The 20,551-nt window shown below is 41.6% G+C and overlaps 1 protein-coding gene across 1 annotated transcript in view; it reads left to right on the top strand.

The window, feature by feature from the left end:
- The window catches only part of ZNF717 (zinc finger protein 717), a 52,243-nt gene extending 33,866 nt beyond the window's left edge, over positions 1-18,377 (top strand). Inside the window, 7 exon segments of the mRNA XM_054680803.2 lie at positions 13,390-13,516; positions 13,758-13,850; positions 15,776-16,583; positions 16,585-17,162; positions 17,165-17,502; positions 17,504-17,710; positions 17,713-18,377. Of these exon segments, the coding sequence (XP_054536778.1) occupies positions 13,390-13,516; positions 13,758-13,850; positions 15,776-16,583; positions 16,585-17,162; positions 17,165-17,502; positions 17,504-17,710; positions 17,713-18,240 (2,679 nt within the window). The 3' untranslated portion in view covers positions 18,241-18,377.
- Positions 18,378-20,551: the final 2,174 nt, after the last annotated feature.

The raw sequence follows: 20,551 nt of genomic DNA, 5'->3' as shown, positions 1-20,551 counted from the left end.
TATCTGAGGGACAAACATTCATACAGTCATAGCATTGTTCTGGAATCCTATGTGAGGGACAAACACTCAGAACCCAACAGTAGTGTTCTGGAATCCTATGTGAGGGCAAATATTCAGAACACAGCAGGAGTGTTCTGAAATCCTATGTGAGGGACAAACATTCACACCACAGCAGGAGTGTTATGGAATCCTATGTGAGAGATAAACATTCAGACCACAACAGGCGTGTTCTGGTGTCCTATGTGAGGGACAAATACTCAGAACCCAGCAGCAGTGTTCTGGAATCCTATGTGAGGGACAAACATTCAGACCCCAGCAGCAGTGTTCTTGAGTACTATGTGGGGTACAAGCATTCAGACCACAGCGGAAGTGTTCTGGAATCCTATGTGAGGGACAAGCATTCAGACGCTCCTAGCAGTGCTCTGGAATCCTTTGTGAGGAATAAACATTCAGACACCAGCAGCAGTGTTCTGGAATACTATTTGAGGGGCAAACATTCGGACCCTCATAGCAGTTTTCTGGAATCCTATGTGAGGAACAAGCATTCAGACCACAGTAGGAGTGTTCTGGAATCCTGTGTGAGGGCAAACATTCAGACCCTCATAACATAGTTCTGGAATCCTATGTGAGGGACAAACATTCAGACCACAGCAGCAGTGTTCTGTAATCCTATGTGAGGGACAAACATTCAGACCCTCATAGCAGTGTTCTGGGATCCTTTGTGAGTGACAGAAACTCAGAACCCACCAGCAGTGTTCTGGAATCCTATGTGAGGGACAAACATTCAGACCACAGCAGGAGTGTTCTGCAATCCTATGTGAGGGACAAACATTCAGACCCTTGTAGCAGTGTTCTAGTATCCTATTTGAGGGAGGAACATTCAGACCCTAGCAGCAGGGTACTGGTATCCTATGTGAGGGACAAACATTCAGAGCCTCATAGCAGTGTTGTGGAATCCTATGTGAGGGACAAAAACGCAGAACGCAGCAGCAGTGTTCAGGAATCCCATGTGAGGGACAAACATTCAGACCCCAGCAGGATTGTTCTGGAATCTTATCTGAGGGAAAAATATTCAGACCCCAGCTGCAGTGTTCTGTAATCCTATGTGAGGGAAAACATTCAGACCCTCATAGCAGTGTTCTGGAATCCTGTGTGAGGGACAAAAACTCAAAACCCACCAGTAGTGTTCTGGAATCCTATGTGAGGGACAAACATTCAGACCACAGCAGGAGTGTTCTGGAATCCCATGTGAGGGACAAACATTCAGACGCTTGTAGCAGTGTTCTAGAATCCTACATAAAGGAGGAATATTCAGACCCTAGCAGCAGGGTACTGGTGTCCTATGTGAGGGACAAATATTCAGAGCCTTGTAGCAGTGTTGTGGAATCCTACGTGAGGGACAAAGACGCAGAACCCAGCAGCAGTGTTCTGGAATCCTATGTGAGGGACAAACACTTAAAACCCAGCAGCAGTTTTCTGGAATCCTATGTGAGGACTAACATTCAGACCACAGCAGGAGTGTTCTGGAGTCCTATGTGAGGGGCAAACATTCAGACCACAGCAGGAGTGTTTTGGAACCCTATGTGAGGGACAAACATTCAGACCCCAGCAGAAGTGTTCTTGAATGCTGTGTGAGGGACAAACATTCAGACCACAGCAGGAGTGTTCTGGAATCCTATGTGAGGGAGAAGCATTCAGTCACTCGTAGCAGTGCTCTGGAATCCTATGTGATGGACAAACATTCAGACCCTCGTAGCAGTGTTCCGGAATCCTATGTAAGGGAAAAACAGACCTCAGCATCAGCGTTCTGGAATCCTATGTGAGGTACAAACATTCAGACCCCAACAGCAGTGTTGTGGAATCCTATGTGAGGGACAAACATTCAGACCCTAGTAGCCATATTCTGGAATCCTATGTGAGGGGCAAAAACTCAGATCCCAGGAGCAGTATTCTAGAATCCTATGTGAGGTGCAAACATTCAGACCACTGCAGAAGTGTTCTGTAATCCTACATGAGGGAAAAACATTCAGACCACAGCAGGAGTGTTCTGTAATCCTATGTGAGGGAGAAACATTGAGACCACAGAAGGAGTGTTCTGGAATCCTTTGTGAAGGACGAACATTCAGACCGTCGTAGCAGTGTTCTGTAATCCTATGTGAGGGACAAACATTCAGACACCAGAAGCAGTTTTCTGGAATCCTATGTGAGGGAAAAACATTCAGACCCTCGTAGCAGTGTTCTGGAATCCTATGTGAGGGACAAGGATTCAGACCACAGCAGCAGTGTTCTGGAATCCTATATGAGGGACATTCAGACCCTTGTAGCAGTGTTGTGGAATCCTATGTGAGGGACAAACACTCAAAGCCCGGCAGCAGTGTTGCGGAATCCTATGTGAGGGACATTCAGACCACAGGAGGGGTGTCCTGGAATCCTATGTGAGGGTCAAACATTCAGACCACAGCAGCAGTGTTCTGGAATCCTATGTAAGGAACAAACTTTCAGCCCACAGTAGGATTGACTTGGAATCCTATGTGAGGGACAAACATTCAGACCCTCGTAACACTGTTCTAGAATCCGATGTGAGGAACAAACATTCCAACCCCAGCAGCAGTGTTCTAGAATCCTATGTGAGGGACAAACTTTCAGACCCTCGTAGCATTGTTCTGGAATCCTATGTGAGGGACAGACACTGAGAACCTAGCAGTAGTGTTCAGGAATTCTATGTGAGGGACAAACATTCAGACTACAGTTGGAGTGTTCTGGAATCCTGTGTGAGGGACAAACATTCATACCACATCAGGAGTGTTCTGGAATCCTTTGTTAGGGACAAACAATCAGACCAAAGCAGGAGTGTTCTGAAATCCTATGTGAGGGACAAACATTCAGACCCTTGTAATGTTTTGTGTAATCCTATGTGAGGGACAGATACTCAGGACCTAGCAGCAGTGTTCTGGAATCCTATGTGAAGGACAAACATTCCTACCACAGCAGGAGTGTTCTGGAATCCTGTGTGAGGGACAGACATTCAGACCACAGCAGGAGTGTTCTGGAATCCTGTGTGAGGGAGAAACATTCAGACCCTCGTAGCAGTGTTCAGGAATCCTATGTGAGGGACAAACATTCAGACCCTCGTAGCAGTGTTCTGGAGTCCTATGTGAGGGACAATCACTCAGAACCCAACAGTAGTGTTCTGGAATCCTATGTGTGGACAAACATTCAGACCACAGCAGGAGTGTTCTGGAATCCTATGTGAGGAACAAACATTCAGACCCTCGTAACAGTGTTCTGGAATCGTATGTGAGGGACAAACATTCAGACCCCAGCAGTAGTGTTCTGGAATCCTATGTGAGGGACAAACTTTCAGACCTTCATAGCGGCGTTCTGGAATCCTATGTGAGGGACACACAATCAGAACCTAGCAGCAGTGTTCTGGAATCCTATGTGAAGGAGAAACATTCAGACCACAGCAGGAGTGTTCTGGAATCCTGTGTGAGGGACAAATATTCAGACCCTCATAGCACTGTTCTGGAATCCTGTTAGGGACAAACATTCAGAGCACAGCAGCAATGTTGTGGAGTCCTGTGTGAGGGACAAACACTCAGAACCCACCAGTATTGTTCTGGTATCCTATGTGAGGGATAAACATTCAGACCACAGCAGGAATGTTCTGAAATCCTATGTGAGGAGCAAACATTCTGACCCTTGGCGCAGTGTTCAGGAATCCTATGTGAGGGACAAACAGTCAGAACCCAGCAGCAGTGTTTTGGAATCCTATGTGAGGGAGAAACATTCAGATCACAGGAGGGGTGTCCTGGAATCCTTTGTGAGATTCATATATTCAGACCACTGCAGCAGTGTTCTGGAATCCTATGTGAGGAACAAACTTTGAGACCGTAGTAGGAGTGTTCTGGATTCCTATGTGATGGACAAACATTCAGAGCCTCGTAACAGTGTTCTGGAATCCTATGTCAGGGACAACGCTTCAGACCCCAGCAGCATTGTTCTGGAATCCTATGTGAGGGACAAACTTTCAGACCACAGCAGGCGTGTTCTTGAATCCTATGTGAGGGACAAATAGACCCTCGTAGCACTGTTCTGGAATCCTGTTAGGAACAAATATTCAGACCACAGCAGCAGTGTTGTGGAGTCTTATGTGAGGGACAAACACTCAGAACCCAGCAGTATTGTTCTGGAATCCTATGTGAAGGATAAATATTCAGACCACAGCAGGAGTGTTCTGGAATCCTTTGTGAGGAACAAACATTCAGACCACACCAGCAGTGTTCTGGAATCTTGTTTGAGGGACAAAGATCCAGACCCCAGCAGCAGTGTTCTGGAATCCTTTGTGAGGGACAAACATTCTGACCCTTGGTGCAGTGTTCAGGAATCCTATGTGAGGGACAAAAACTCAGAACCCAGCAGCAGTGTTCTGGAATCCTATATGAGGGGCAAACATTCAGATCACAGGAGGAGTGTCCTGCAATCCTTTGTGAGATTCAAATATTCAGACCACTGCAGCAGTGTTCTGGAATCCTATGTGAGGAACAAACTTTCAGACCACAGTAGGAGTGTTCTGGATTCCTATGTGATAGACAAACATTCAGAGCCTCATAACAGTGTTCTGGAATCATATGTCAGGGACAACAATTCAGACCCCAGCAGCATTGGTCTGGAATCCTATGTGAGGGATGAACATTCAGACCACAGCAGGAGTGTTCTGGAATCCTGTGTGAGGAACAAACATACAGACCACAGCAGGAGTGTTCTGGAATCCTTTGTGAGGGACAAACAATCAGACCACAGCAGGAGTCCTCTGGAATCCTATGTGAGGGACAAACAATCAGACCCTCGTAGCAGTGTTCTGGAATCTTATGTGAGGGACAGACACTCAGAACCTAGCAGCAGTGTTCTGGAATCCTATGTGAGGGACAAACATTCAGACCACAGCAGGAGTGTTCTGGAATCCTGTGTGAGGGACAAACTTTCAGACCACAGCAGGAGTGTTCTGGAATCCTTTGTGAGGGACAATCAGACTACAGCAGGAGTGTTCTCGAATCCTATTTGAGGGACAAACATTCAGACCCTCATAGCAGTGTTCTGGAATCCTATGTGAGAGATAAATATTCAGACCCCAGCAGCAGTGTTCTGGCATCCTGCATGAGGGGCAAACATTCAGACCCTCGTAGCAGTATTCTGGAGTCCTATGTGAGAGACAAACTCTCAGAACCCAACAGCAGTGTTCTGGAATCCTATGTGAGGGACAAACATTCAGACCACAGCAGGAGTGTTCTGGAATCCTATGTGAGTCACAAACATTCAGACCACAGCAGGATTGTTCTGGAGTCTTATGTGAGGTATCAACATTCAGACTCCAGCAGCATTGTTCTGGAGTCCTAGTGAGGGGCACTCATCCAGGCCCTCATAGCAGTGTTCTGGAATCCTAAGTGAGGGGAAATACTCAGAACCCAGCAGCAGTGTTTTGGAATCCTATGTGAGGGACTAACATTCAGACCACAGCAGGAATGTTCTGGAATCCTATGTTAGGGACAGATATTCAGACCCTCGTAGCAGTGTTCTGGAATCCTATGTGAGGAACAAATATTCAGACCACAGCAGCAGTGTTGTGGAGTCCTATGTGAGGGACAAACACTCAGAACCCAGCAGCAGTGTTCCGGAATCGTATGTGAGGGACAAACATTCAGACCACAGCAGGAGTGTTGTTGAATCCTATGTGAGGGACAAACATTCAGACCCTCGTTGAAGTGTTCTGGAATCCTATATGAAGGACAGACACTTGGAACCCAGCAGCAGTGTTCTGGAATTCTATGTAAGGGTCAAAGATTCAGAACACACTAGCAGTGTTCTGTAATCCTAAGTGAGGGAAAAACATTCGGACCACAGCAGGAGTGGTCTGGAAGCCTACGTGAGGGACAAACATTCAGACCCTCGCCATGGTGTTCTGGAATCCTATGCGGGGGACAAACCATTCAGACCCTCGTAGCAGTGTTTTGGAATCCTATGTGAGGGACAATCACTCAGACCCTAGCAGCAGTGTTGTGGAATCTTATGTGATGGACAAACATTCAGACCCTTGTAGCAGTGTTCTGGAATCCTATGTGAGGGACAAGCAGACCACAGCAGCAGTGTTCTGGAATCCTATGTGAGGGACAAACACTCGGACCACAGCAGTAGTGTTCTGGAATCTTATGTGAGGGCAAAGAGACCCCTGCAAACAGGGACAATTTGACCTCCTCTTTTCCTAATTGAATACTCTGTATTTCTTTATCCTGCCTGATAGCCCTGGCCAGAACTTCCAACACTATGTTGAATAGGAGTGATGAGAGAAGGCATCCCTGTTTGTGCCTGTTTTCAAAGGGAATCCTTCCAGTTTTTGCCCATTCAGTATGATATTGGCTGTGTGTTTGTCAAGAATAGCTCTTATTATTTTTAGATATGTCGCATCAATACCTAATTCATTGAGAGTTTTTTAGCGTGAAGGGCTGTTGAATTTTGTTGAAGGCCTTTTCTGCATGTATTGAGATAATCATGCAGTTTTTGTCTTTGATTCTGTTTATATGCTGGATTACGTTTATTGATTTGCATATGTTGAACCAGCCTTGCATCCCAGGGATGAAGCCATCTTGATCATGGTCAATAAGCTTTTTGATGTGCTGCTGGATTAGGTTTTGCAAGTATTTTATTGAGGATTTTTGCATTGATGTTCATCAGGGATATTGGTCTAAAATTCTCTTCTTTGATTATGTCTCGTCCAGGCTTTGGTATCAGGATGATGCTGGCCTCATAAAATGAGTTAGGGAGGATTCCCTCTTTTTCTATTGATTGGAATAGTTTCAGAAGGAATGATACCAGCTCGTCCTTGCACCTCTGGTAGGATTCAGCTGTGATTCCGTCTGGTTCTGGACTCTTTTTGGTTGGTAAGCTATTATTGCCTCAGTTTCAGAGCCTGTTATTGGTCTATTAAGAGATTCAACTTCCTCCTGGTTTAGTCTTGAGAGGGTTTATGTGTCGAGGAATTTATCCATTTCTTCTAGATTTTCTAGTTTATTTGCGTAGAGGTGTTTACAGAATTCTCTGATGGTAGTTTGTATTTCTGTGGGATCAGTGGTGCTATCCCCTTTATCATTTTTTATTGTGTCTATTTGATTCTTCTCTCTTTTCTTCTTTATCAGTCTTGCTAGTGGTCTATCAATTTTGTTGATCTTTTCAAAAAACCAGCTCCTGGATTCATTGATTTTTTTGAAGGGTTTTTTATGTCTCTGTATCTCCTTCACTTCTGCTCTGATCTTAGTTATTTCTTGGAAGTCAAATTGTCCCTGTTTGCAGATGACATGTTTGTATATCTAGAAAACCCCATCATCTCAGCCCAAAATCTCCTTAAGCTGATAAGCAACTTCAGCGAAGTCTCAGGATACAAAGTCAATGTACAAAAATCACAAGCATTCTTATACACCAATAACAGGAAAACAGAGAGCCAAATCATGAGTGAACTCCCATTCAAATTTGCTTCAAAGAGAATAAATTACCTAGGAATCCAACTTACAGTGGATGTGAAGGAGGTCTTCAAGGAGAACTACAAACCACTGCTCAACAAAATAAAAGAGGACACAAACCAGTAGAAGAACATTGCATGCTCATGGATAGGAAGAATCAATATCGTGAAAATCGCCATACTGCCCAAGGTAATTTATAGATTCAATGCCATCCCCATCAAGCTACCAATGATTTTCTTCACAGAATTGGAAAAAACTACTTTAAAGTTGATATAGAACCAAAAAAGAGCCCACATTGCCAAGTCAGTCCTAAGCCAAAAGAACAAAGCTGGAGGCATCACGCTACCAGACTTCAAACTATACTACAAGGATACAGCAACCAAAACAGCATGGTACTGGTACCAAAACAGAGATATAGACCAATGGAACAGAACAGAGCCCTCAGAAATAATACCACACATCTACAACTATCTGATCTTTGACAAACCTGACAAAAGAAATGGGAAAGGATTCCCTATTTAACAAATGGTGCTGGGAAAACTGGCTAGCCATATGTAGAAAGCTGAAACCAGATCCCTTCCTTACACCTTATAAAAAAATTAATTCAAGATGGATTAAAGACTTAAATGTTAGACCTAAAACCATAAAAACCCTAGAAGAAAACCTAGGCAATACCATTGAGGACATAGGCATGGGCAAGGACTTCATGTCTAAAACACCAAAAGCAATGGCAACAAAAGCCAAAATTGACAAATGGGATCTAATTAAACTAACGAGCTTCTGCGCAGCAAAAGACATCAGAGTGAACAGGCAGCCTACAGAATGGGAGAAAATGTTTGCAATCTACTCATCTGACAAAGGGCTAATATCCAGAATCTACAAAGAACTCAAATTTACAAGAAAAAAACCCATCAACAAGTGGGCGAAGGATATGAACAGACACTTCTCAAAAGAAGTCATTTATGCAGCCAACAGACACATGAAAAAATGCTCATCATCACTGGCCATCAGAGAAATGCAAATCAAAATCACAATGAGATATCATCTCACACTAGTTAGAATGGCGATCATTAAAAAGTCAGGAAACAGGTGCTGGAGAGGATGTGGAGAAATAGGAACACTTTTACACTGTTGGTGGGATTGTAAAGTAGTTCAACCATTGTGGAAGACAGTGTGGTGATTTCTCAGGGATCTAGAACTAGAAATACCATTTGACCCAGCCATCCCATTACTGGAATTATACCCAACAGAATATAAATCATGCTACTATAAAGACACATGCACACGTATGTTTATTGTGGTGCTACTCACAATAGCAAAGACTTGGAACCAACTGAAATGTCCAAATGTCCAACAATGATAGACTGGATTAAGAAAATGTGGCACATATACACCATGGAATACTATGCAGCCATAAAAAATGATGAGTTCATGTCCTTTGTAGGGACATAGATGAAGCTGGAAAACATCATTCTGAGCAAACTGTCTCAAGAACAAAAAACCAAACACCACATGTTCTCACTCATAGGTGGGAATTGAACAATGAGAACACATGGACACAGGAAGGGGAACATCACACACCGGGGCCTGTTGTGGGGTAGGGGGAGCAGGGTGGGATAGCATTAGGAGATATACCTAATGTAAATTACGAGTTACTGGGTGCAGCACACCAACATGGCACACGTATACATATGTAAGAAACCTGCACGTTGTGCACATGTATCCTAGATCTTAAAGTATGATAAAAATATATATATAAATAATTCAATACGGACAATATATTAAAAAAAGAAAGAAAATCTGGTATATTATTTGGCAGTAAAAAAAAAAAAAGAAAACCCTGTCATTTTTGAACAACATGGATGAACCTGGGGGACAACACATTAAGTGAAATAAGCCAGGCACAGAAAGACAAATGTATCATGACATGACTCCTACTGGTATATAAAAAAGTTGATCTCATAGAATTACAAAGTACAATGGTTGTATCAGAGCTAGGGGTAAAGGGGAGTTGCGGTGATGTTAATCAGAGGATACATACTTAGGGTTAGATAGAAGGAATAAATTTCAGGAGATGTATTGTAGAGCAAGGTGATTGTAATTGATGACGACCTATTGCATTCTTGAGAAATAGAAAGTTAATGTTATGTGTATTCACCAGAAAAATGATAGCTATGTGAATTGATGTATTTGTTAATTAGCTAGATGTGACCTTTTCACAGTGTATGCATACTTTGTCCCTCACATAGGATTTCAGAACACTGCTGCTGGGGTCTGAATGTTTGTCCCTCAGATAGGATTCCAGGACACTACTGCGAGAGTCTCAATGTTTGTCCCTTACATAGGATTCCAGAACGCTACTGCATTGGTCTGAATGTTTGTCCCTGACATTTTACATTACAAAAACTTGCAATGTCATGTGTCAATTAAAAATAAATATTAATAAAGTAATTTTAAAAAGACAGAAAAAAAAAACAGACCACAGCAGCATTGTGAGGGACAAACATTCAGACCCTCGTAGCAGTGTTGTGGAATTCTATGTGAGGGAGAAACATTCAGACCTCAGGAGCAGTGTTTTGGTATCATATGTGAGGGACAAACACGCAGACCCCAGCAGCCGTGTTCTGGAATGCTATGATTGGGTCTATACTGTGAACCTCAGAAGTGTTCCTCTGTTAATTAATTTTCCACCTTGGGCGGAACATGATTAGAATGGGCTGCAGTGGAAGGGGATAATTCCCTTCCCCTAGGTTATTTAGTCTCTGATTATACTAGAGCGGATTAGGCTGAAGTTAAGTAGTTTCTCCTGTGGACAAGCCTTGTTAAGAACTGGGTGCTCTGACATATTTCAAAATGGTTTTCCTTTTTTCCTTCCGAAAGGTTGAAGCAGGAGGGGAGTTTTCTCAGGTATTTGTCACAGGAGCCTGGTGAAGCTCCATGAGACAATTTTACAGTATTGTGCCCCCTCCCCCACAATAACTCTATCTCTTTGTAGTTTTTAACACTTAGAGTTGTCCACACGGATCCTCCAGCCGTTCACCAGTTACGGTTTGAGTTTTTCTACTCCAGCACTGGTTCCAAAGTTGGTTTCAGTAGTGAGTCCATTTTCCTGTAAGCCATTAAGTCCTATATTCACTTCTCTGTCTCTGCAGTCCTGGGGGCAGTGGTTTGCCCTGTGTCCTCCCCTGAGTTTCAAATCTAGAAAGAACTGTTGATATTTTAGTCTCTTCAGCTTTTTATTTGTTGTTAAGATTGTGTCATATTAATTTGTTAAGATTGTTATTAAAATTAATTATTGTAAAGTAATTATTGGTTACTTCCAAGCTTCTTACATGCAGAAATAGGAACCTGGAATGTGTTTCTAAAACTATCTTCTCAATGCCTATATGCACAGTTAAAGGATTTTTTTTCCACAGGACTGTGATCATGATGGATTATATTAGTAGACTTCCGAATATTGAACTTTTCTTTATTCGTGGAATAAACTCAGAAAGTTCCTTCTTGGTCTTCACAGTCTATTTCTCTTCCTGTGTAAATGTTAGTGTTTCTGTAGATTCTGTACTTGTTTCTTTTATTCTTTCATTCTCTTATTTTCATTTGGTCTGATGGATTCAGGTACCATTGAAATTCTGGTAATTTCCAAATCTTTATCTTTAGTTTTGATCTCTCTTCTGAACCACTGGAGCCATTTTCCCAGTTGCCAGTTGGACATTCCCACATATGGAACCTCAGATGTTTCACACATGATATGTCCAAGCCTGTGTCACTTCTGGTTATTGTATTCTTTTATTTTTTGCAAATTTCACTTCACAACACCAGTACCAAACTAGCTGGATCATGGCAGATAACTTGGAAACAAAACTCCCCTTTTTACCCACTGCACAGCAAATTGGTACCAAATCCTGTTTCTACATTTTTTTCCTCTTAAGAACTGCTTCCCTATTGTGTATTCTTACACTCCATGTCCTGATGTAGGTGGTCATCTGTCTTCCTCTTTACTCCCTTCTGGCTTTCCCTTAAGCCCTTTCCCATTCTCTTCCTCAGGGATGGCTGTTAAAATGCCAATATGGTCATGTAACTTTTCTGTCCTTACTGGACCTCCTTATTTACACCTGTATGTGAAGTGGCTGTGTTCACCCTGGGTGGATACAGCAATTTTTTGTCCCGTAGAAAGGAAATTTTGAAATGCCAGTGTATATGCTTTTAATTTAAGTATATTCACCCTTTTGTATCCATGGGTTTTGCATCTGTGGATTCAGCCAACTTCAGATTGAAAATATTCCCACAAAAATAGATGGTTGTCTCTGTGCAGAGCATCTGCAGAAATTTTTCTTGTCATTATTTCCTAAACAGTACAGTATAACAGCCATTTATGTAGCATTACATTGTCTTCAGTATTATATGTAATCTAAAGAGTTAAAGTTCAGTCATGCATGGCTTACTGATGGGATTACTTTCTGAAAAATGCATCTTTGGGTAATTTCATTGTTTTGTGAACATCATAGTGTTACGAAAACCTACATGATATGTATATTTTTATTTATGTTTTTGGTATATAGGTAAACAGATGGCTCAGAGCCATTATTGAATATCATTTTCTGCACTTCATCTGCAATGCCAGTATCAGGTTTCTGTGTATGTTTCATCATCATCTTATGGGACTATTGTGATATACATGTTTCATCATTGACTGAAATGTTATTGTGCAGCTCATGACTGTATGCAGGAGGATGTGCATAAGTTATATGCAAATATGAGAATAGTTTATATAGCAGAGTTATCCAATCTGTGGATTTTGATATCTGGGGGTATCTTGGAATCAGTCCCCATGGATACTGAGGAAGTAATATAATGTAAAAACGATAGGCGCATAAGAATTTTTGAAATAGCATCAAATATTTAAATGCAGAATCACTGCATAATCAGTTCCTTAAATATTGCATTTAGCTTTCCTCACTGCCCAGGATCATTCATCTAGGCATGGTGCTGTCCAGAGTTCCATTAAAGTGGTGTGTGTTCTCTTTGCCTTTGTGAGTAGACTTCTGATACTTTCTCATAGTCATGAGAATTCATGGTTCATGTGGAAGAGCCAAACACCTGATTTTTCAGTAAAGTGGAACCTCATGGTGCAAAATTAACAAAACTTATTTTCTCCTTCTCTCTTATCTTAGTCTGCATTGAACTTGTGTCTCAATGAGTTCACCTAAACATTATTCCCAGTATGTGTTTATACTTATATATTCATAACCAGATCATGAGCTCCTTTGAGGAGTAGAATTTTATTCTTTTTTTTTTTTTTTGAGAGGTAGGCTCTCTGTTGGCCAGGCTGGAGTGCAGTGGTGTGATCATAACTCACTGCACTGTCAAACTCCTGGGCTCAAGCAATCCTTCAGCCTCAGCTTCCAGAGTAGCCAGGACTACAGGCATGCAGCATTATGCCTATTTTTTTTTATTATTTTTGTAGAGAGAGGGTCTTGCATTTTGTTTATACTTTTATCGCTAGCAATAAGGGTGGTTCTAGATCTATAAGGTGAACTTTGTAATACAATTTTATTAATTCATAAGTTATTACAGTGGAAGCATATTTCTACTGTGATTACTCCTTCTCCCACCATAAACAGTGCAAAACAAACTACATCTTATGTAAAATACATAAGACACATGGACACACAAAGGAGTGAATTCCCAGATTCTTGTTCTTTTGACCCTGGGCTGATGCTTTGACTTGAGGAAAAATGTGCCATTACAGGGGTTGGTGTCCTTTGAAGATGTGGCTGTGCACTTCACCTGGGAGGAGTGGCAGGACCTGGATGATGCTTAGAGGACCCTGTACAGGAACGTGATGCTGGAGACCTACAACAACCTGGTATCATTACAGGAGTTGGTGTCCTTCGAGGAGGTAGCTGTGCACTTCACCTGGGAGGAGTGGCAGGACCTGGATGACGCTCAGAGGACCCTGTACAGGGACGTGATGCTGGAGACCTACAGCAGCCTGGTATCATTGGATGAGTGAAACTTCCCAGTAACTCCCAGGAATGTATTTTGTTGCTGGTAAATATAGGAACCCTTTTAAGGTGTAATAATATTTACTTGTAAGCTTCCAGTTGATGAAAAATGTGTCACTACTCTAATGAAATGTTCCAATTGGCTCCTTCATTGCACAGTCCCTGAAACCCAGCTGTTGTCATTCTGAGAAGGATTTGACTTAGTGGTTTGACAAAGTCTTCCATTGTTTCTCGTTACCAGGGCATTGCATTACCAAACCTGAGATGATCTTCAAGCTAGAGCAAGGAGCAGAGCCATGGATAGTAGAAGAAACCCCAAACCTGAGACTTTCAGGTCAGTCAGTGAATACCGGGCAGGGAGGCCTGGAGGAGTAATGCCCAGCAAATTTTTGTAGTGTTATCTTGTTTTCACCACTTTTTTCCCTAGGTCTTCAACCTGAAGGCTGTTGGTCTGCATTAAATGTGCATTATATAGTCCCCAGGGGTAACTCTCATGCATATATCCCAGTCTCTTATTTTTCTGAGTATCTTCTTCTATTTACCCCAAATCCAATCCCTGCCATCCTCTCCTTAGGCCTTTTTCTTTGCTATTTATTTTCTCTATTTCCCCCTTTTCCTCTATTCTGATGTAGTATCTTAAAAAATTTTTTTAGACATTCATGCATTTATTTATCCTTTGAATGTATCTTAAGCGATTTTTAAGAATCAGTCATTATAACGATGATGAAAATGGTGTTTCTTTTTAAGCCGTAGCTTTATTCTTGTTTTATTTTTTATTAAACAGATGGTTCTCACTCTATTTCTCAGACTGAAGTGCAGTGGCATGATTATAGTTCACTGTAATGATGAACTCCTGGGCTCAAGTGTTCCTCACACCCTAGCCTCCCAAGTAGCTAGGACTACAGGTGTGTGCCACAACACCCGGCTAATTTTTTATTGTTTGTGGAGATGAGGTCTTGTTCTGTTGCCCAGGCTGGTCTCAAACTTCTGGCCTTAAGTGATCCTTGTAGACCCCCACCTACAAAAAAAAAAAAAAATAGCTGAGTATGGTGACAAGGGTTTGTAATCCCAGTTTTTATACTTGGGAGGCTGAGATGGAAGGATTGCTTGAGCTCAGGAGTTTCAAGTTTCAGTGAGCTATGATAGCAACACTGCACTCCAGCCTTGGTAACAGAGTAAGATCCTGTCTCAGAAGGAAATTATGAAGCTGAGGAGGACCCATCATAGGGGCCTGGATAGGGATGGTGCTGGACTTGGGAGGAGAACCAGAAGATTCTGGGTCTCAAGTCCAAAGAAACCAATTATTTCCTGTTGAAGGGCTCAGATTTCTGTTTGAGAGTGGAGTTTGTAGTTACCATTTGAAGATGAGAAATGTACAGGAAACTTCATTTTTATATAAAACTGTGTGACATCTGAAACTCCAAAACACAAAATAAAACCCTTCAAAAATGGTGAATTATCAAGCAGCGATTGGTGAGTGGAGAGGGGCAGGGCTGTTGATCTCAGAAGGAACCAGAAATACACTTTTCAAAGATGACGGGCACAGCCTGAGTTGCAGAACCAATCCTTCAGATCACCAGTGTGGTTTTTTGACTGGAGCTTCTGTGCCTATTATGGTTCTGGGAAGCAGGGGATGTCATGTTTCAGTAGGAATTTGCCAGGATCTGTTTTTGTTTAACATGGGGAATAAGAGATTTTCTGCTTGGAAAACCTCCAGACACATTTAACCATTCTCAGGGAGGAGTGAAAGGTTAACATATAGGCAAAATCCTGTCCACAAGCTACTTCCATGCTTAGGAGACAGAAAAATGGCCATCTCCTGTACCTGCCAGTTGCTGACCCAGGAAAAACTGGCTATCTTCAAAGAAGAATAAAGAAAAAATAGCAGCTATTAAAACAGCCACTATTGTTATATGAATAAATAGAAAAAAAGAGAGAAAACAAATGACAATAATGAGCACTTATTAAAACCTATGAGTAGGAAGTAGATGCATATTATTACCAAATAATTCTTTGTGAAATAAAAAACAGGAAAACTTCAAAATGCAAAGAAAAACTCAATTGAACATTAGAAAATATACTGATTTATTACATTATGTCAGTAGGAACAGAAACCATATGCGTATAAAACCAATACCCATATTTATTTTTGTCAAATCTTACTCCACTGAGATAGGAAGTAATTTTTTTTACCTTTACACAAGCATTCTGTAAGACATGCTCATGTGTGGTTCATGGATACCTTTTTTCTCATTTCAGCTGTCCAGATCATTGATGACCTTATTGAAAGGAGCCATGAAAGTCATGATAGATTTTTCTGGCAAATTGTAATCACCAACAGCAACACATCAACTCAGGAGAGAGTTGAATTAGGAAAAACATTTAATTTGAACACAAACCATGTTTTAAATCTGGTTATAAATAATGGAAACAGTTCAGGAATGAAGCCTGGGCAGTTTAATGATTGCCAGAACATGCTTTTCCCTATTAAGCCTGGGGAGACACAGTCTGGAGAGAAACCTCATGTCCCTGATATAACCAGGAGATCCCACAGACATCATGAACATCTTACTCAGCATCACAAGATTCAAACTCTGCTGCAGCCTTTTCAATGTAATGAACAAGGGAAAACCTTCAACGCGGAGGCAATGTTCTTTATACATAAGAGGGTTCATATAGTACAGACCTTTGGTAAATATAATGAACATGAGAAAGCCTATAATAACTCAGCTGTTATTGTCCAAGGGATAACTCAGGTAGGACAGCCAACTTGCTGTAGAAAGTCTGACTTCACTAAACATCAGCAAACACACACAGGAGAGAAACCCTATGAATGTGTTGAATGTGAGAAACCCTCCATTAGCAAATCAGACCTTATGATACAGTGCAAGATGCCTACTGAGGAAAAACCTTATGCCTGTAACTGGTGTGAAAAATTGTTCAGCTATAAGTCCAGCCTCATTATCCATCAGAGAATTCACACAGGGGAAAAGCCCTATGGATGCAATGAATGTGGAAAAACCTTTCGCCGTAAGTCATTCCTCACTTTACATCAGAGAACTCACACGGGATAAACCCTACAAATGTATTGAATGTGGAAAAACTTTTCACCATAAGTCACTTCTCACTTTACATCACAGAACTCACTCAGAGGAAAAGCCCTATCAGTGTAGTGAATGTGGAAAAACCTTTAGCCAGAAGTCATACCTCACAATACATCATAGAACTCACACAGGGGAAAAGCCCTATGCATGTGACCATTGTGAAAAAGCATTTAGCCATAAGTCAAGGCTTACTGTCCATCAGAGAACACACACAGGGGGAAAACCCTATGAATGTAATGAGTGTGGAAAACCCTTTATCAATAAGTCGAACCTCAGGATACATCAGAGAACTCACACAGGGGAAAAACCCTATGAATGCAATGAATGTGGGAAAACGTTTCACCGTAAGTCATTCCTCACTGTCCATCAAAGGACTCACACAGGGGAAAAACCCTATGAATGCAATGAATGTGGGAAAATCTTTTGCTGTAAGTCATTCCTCACTGTCCATCAGAGAACTCATGCTGGGGAAAAACCATATGCATGTAACAAATGTGGAAAAACATATAGCCACAAGTCATACCTTACAGTACATCACAGAACTCAGGGGAAAAACCCTATGAATGTAATGAATGTGGAAAATCCTTTCACTGTAAGTCATTCCTAACTATACATCAGAGAACTCATGCTGGCAAAAAACCCTATGAATGTAATGAATGTGAGAAAACCTTTATCAATAAGTTAAACCTTGGGATACACAAGAGAACTCACACAGGGGAAAGACCCTATGAATGTAATGAATGTGGAAAAACCTTTCGTCAGAAGTCAAATCTCAGCACCCATCAGGGAACTCACACAGGAGAGAAACCTTACGTATGTAATGAATGTGGAAAAACCTTTCATCGCAAGTCATTCCTCACCATACACCAGAGAACTCACACAGGGGAAAAACCGTATGGATGTAATGAATGTGGAAGAACTTTTTGTCAGAAATCATACCTTATTATACATCAGAGAACTCACACCGGGGAAAAGCCCTATGAATGTAATGAATGTGGAAAATCCTTTCATCAGAAGGCAAATCTTCAGAAGCATCAAGTTATTCACACGGGGGAGAAACCCTATGAATGTAGCAAATGTGGAAAAACCTTCAGTCAGAAGTCAGTCCTCACTGTACATCATAGAACCCATACCGGAGAAAAACCTTATGAATGTAATGAGTGTGGGAAAACCTTTTGTCACAAGTCAAACCTCAGTACGCCTCAGGGAACTCACTCAGGAGAGAAACCCTATGAATGTGATGAATGTAGGAAAACTTTTTACAATAAGACAGTTCTCACCATACATCAGAGAACTCACACAGGTGAGAAGCCATTTGAATGTAAAGAATGTAGGAAAACCTTCTCCCAGAAGTCAAAACTCTTTGTACATCACAGAACTCACACAGGGGAAAAACCCTTTAGATGTAATGAATGTAGGAAAACTTTCTCCCAGAAGTCAGGCCTCAGTATACATCAGAGAACACACGCAGGAGAAAAACCTTATGAATGTAAGGAATGTGGGAAAACCTTTTGCCAGAAGTCACACCTCAGCAGGCATCAACAAACCCATATAGGAGAGAAATCTGAAGTAGCTGAGGCAGGCTATGTGTTCCCTCAAAATCACTCTTTTTTCCCTTGAACACACAACCTACACCTCTCCAGCTACTATTATAGATTTCTCCATGCTCAGTCTAGGAGAATATGGACACAAATGGTGACCATTACCTCCTGGCCTACCAACAAGAAGGTCTTAACCATGCTGTAACAGAAGTCCTATCACGCAGGCTTTGTTGTTCTCATTTTTACAGCACACTTTGCACTTTAATGTCACAGATATGGCTGTTTTCCTAGAAGCTCATATACCAACCTCTGCCAGCTTCAAACATTGCTTCTGCAACTTCCTCACCTCTCTTCTCCTCCATAGAATTGAAGAGAGTTAGGACCTTTCTCAGGATTGGGCTTTGTCTCAAGGGAATGTTGGGGCTGGTTTGATCTTCTATGTGGACAACTCAGACTTTCTCTGTGTCAGTAAAAAGTCTGTTTTGTTTTTTAAAAATCATTCATGTGTTCTCTGGATTAGCACCTATAACTTCCTTCAAGAACTTTTTCTTTGCATTCACAACTTGGGTAGCTGATGCAAGAAGCTTAGCTTTGGCCTGTCTTAGCTTCCAACATGCCTTCTTCACTAAGCTCGATGATTTCTACCTTTTGATTTGAAGTGACAGATGTGCACACTTCTTTTCACTTGAACACATGGTGGCCACTGCAGAGTGAAGTGGCCTAATTTCATTGTATCTTGGGGAATGGGGAGCTGGAAGAGAGAAATAGAGACAGGGAAATGACTAGTCAATGAAGCAGTCAAACACAACATTTTTCCATCGCGTTTGCTATCTTCCATAGAGTTCCAGCATGCTGAGACAATTCCAATAGTAACATCAGAAATCACTGATCACAGATCATAACAGATGTGATAACTAAAATCTTTGAAAGATTGTGGGGATTGCCAAAAGATGTGACAGAGATGTGAAGTGAGCCCATGGTGTTGGAAAAATGGTGCTGGTCAGGCTTGCCGAGCACTTCGTGGCCACAAATCTTTAATTTGTTAAAAAGGTGATGTTGCCAAGCAAAATAAAGTGAAGCTCAAAGTGAGATGTGCCTCTGTTTTGATGGGCTCTAACAATTTGTCTTTTCATTGGTGCATTTAGACCATTGACATTCAAAGTGATTATACAGTTGGATTAATTTTGCCATATCATTTTCAATTCACTCCTATTGTTCTTTGTTCTTGCTTTGTCCTCCACTCTTTTTCTGCCTTTTATGGAGTTGATGATTTTATACGATTTTTGTTTCCTCTCGTTGCTTTTTTTTTTTTTTTTTTTTATTGAGACAGTCACCCAGGCTGGAGTGCAGTGGTGTGATCATGGCTCTCTGCAGCCTCAACCTCGTGGGTTCAAGTGATCCTTCCACCTCAGTCTCCCAATTAGCTAGGACTACAAGTATGCAATTAGCTAGGACTACAAGTATGCAATTAGCTAGGACTACAGGTATGCAATTAGCTAGGACTACAGGTATGCAATTAGCTAGGACTACAGGTATGCAATTAGCTAGGACTACAAGTATGCAATTAGCTAGGACTACAAGTATGCAATTAGCTAGGACTACAAGTATGCAATTAGCTAGGACTACAAGTATGCAATTAGCTAGGACTACAAGTATGCAATTAGCTAGGACTACAAGTATGCACCACCATACCTGGCCTTTTCTTTTCTGTAGGGAGAGGGTCTCACTGTATTGCTCAGGATAGTCTCTAACTCCTGGACTCAAGCCATCTTTCTACCTTGGCAAGAGCCACTATACCTGGCCTGTTTTCTCTTTTAGCATTTTTATACTTTGGTTTTTACTAGTTGCCCTGGAGTTTGCAGTATAGACCTGCAACAAATCCAAGTCCACCTTCAAATAACACTATACCAGTTCAGTTACTTCGACTGCCTTCTAATAGAAATGTAATACCAGTTTCTCTCATATTCCTATGTCTTGTGTTATTGTTGCCATTTGTTTCACTTATTTGTAAGCATACATAGCCTTGTATATATTAAAGTATGTAATTGGCTGGGTGCCTTGGCTCAAGCCTGTAATCCCAACACTTTGGGAGGCTGAGGCAGGTGGATCATGAGGTCAGGAGATGGAGACCCTCCTTGCTAACACGGTGAAACCCTATCTCTACTAAAAATACAAAAAATTAGCTGGACGTGGTGGCACACGCCTGTAGTCCCAGCTACTCGGGAGGCTTGGACAGGAGAATTGCTTGAACCAGGGAGGAGGTGGAGGTTGCAGTGAGCTGAGATTGCACCACTGCACTCCAGCCTGGGTGACAGAGCAAGACTCTCTCAAAAAAAAAAAAAAAAAAAAAATATATATATATATATAATTGCATGCATTGTTATTATATA

Source organism: Pan troglodytes, chromosome 2 (genome assembly GCF_028858775.2).
Source record: "Pan troglodytes isolate AG18354 chromosome 2, NHGRI_mPanTro3-v2.0_pri, whole genome shotgun sequence".
In the NCBI taxonomy this organism is placed as follows: Eukaryota; Metazoa; Chordata; class Mammalia; order Primates; family Hominidae; genus Pan; species Pan troglodytes.
This window is presented reverse-complemented; position numbering and strand designations above follow the sequence as displayed.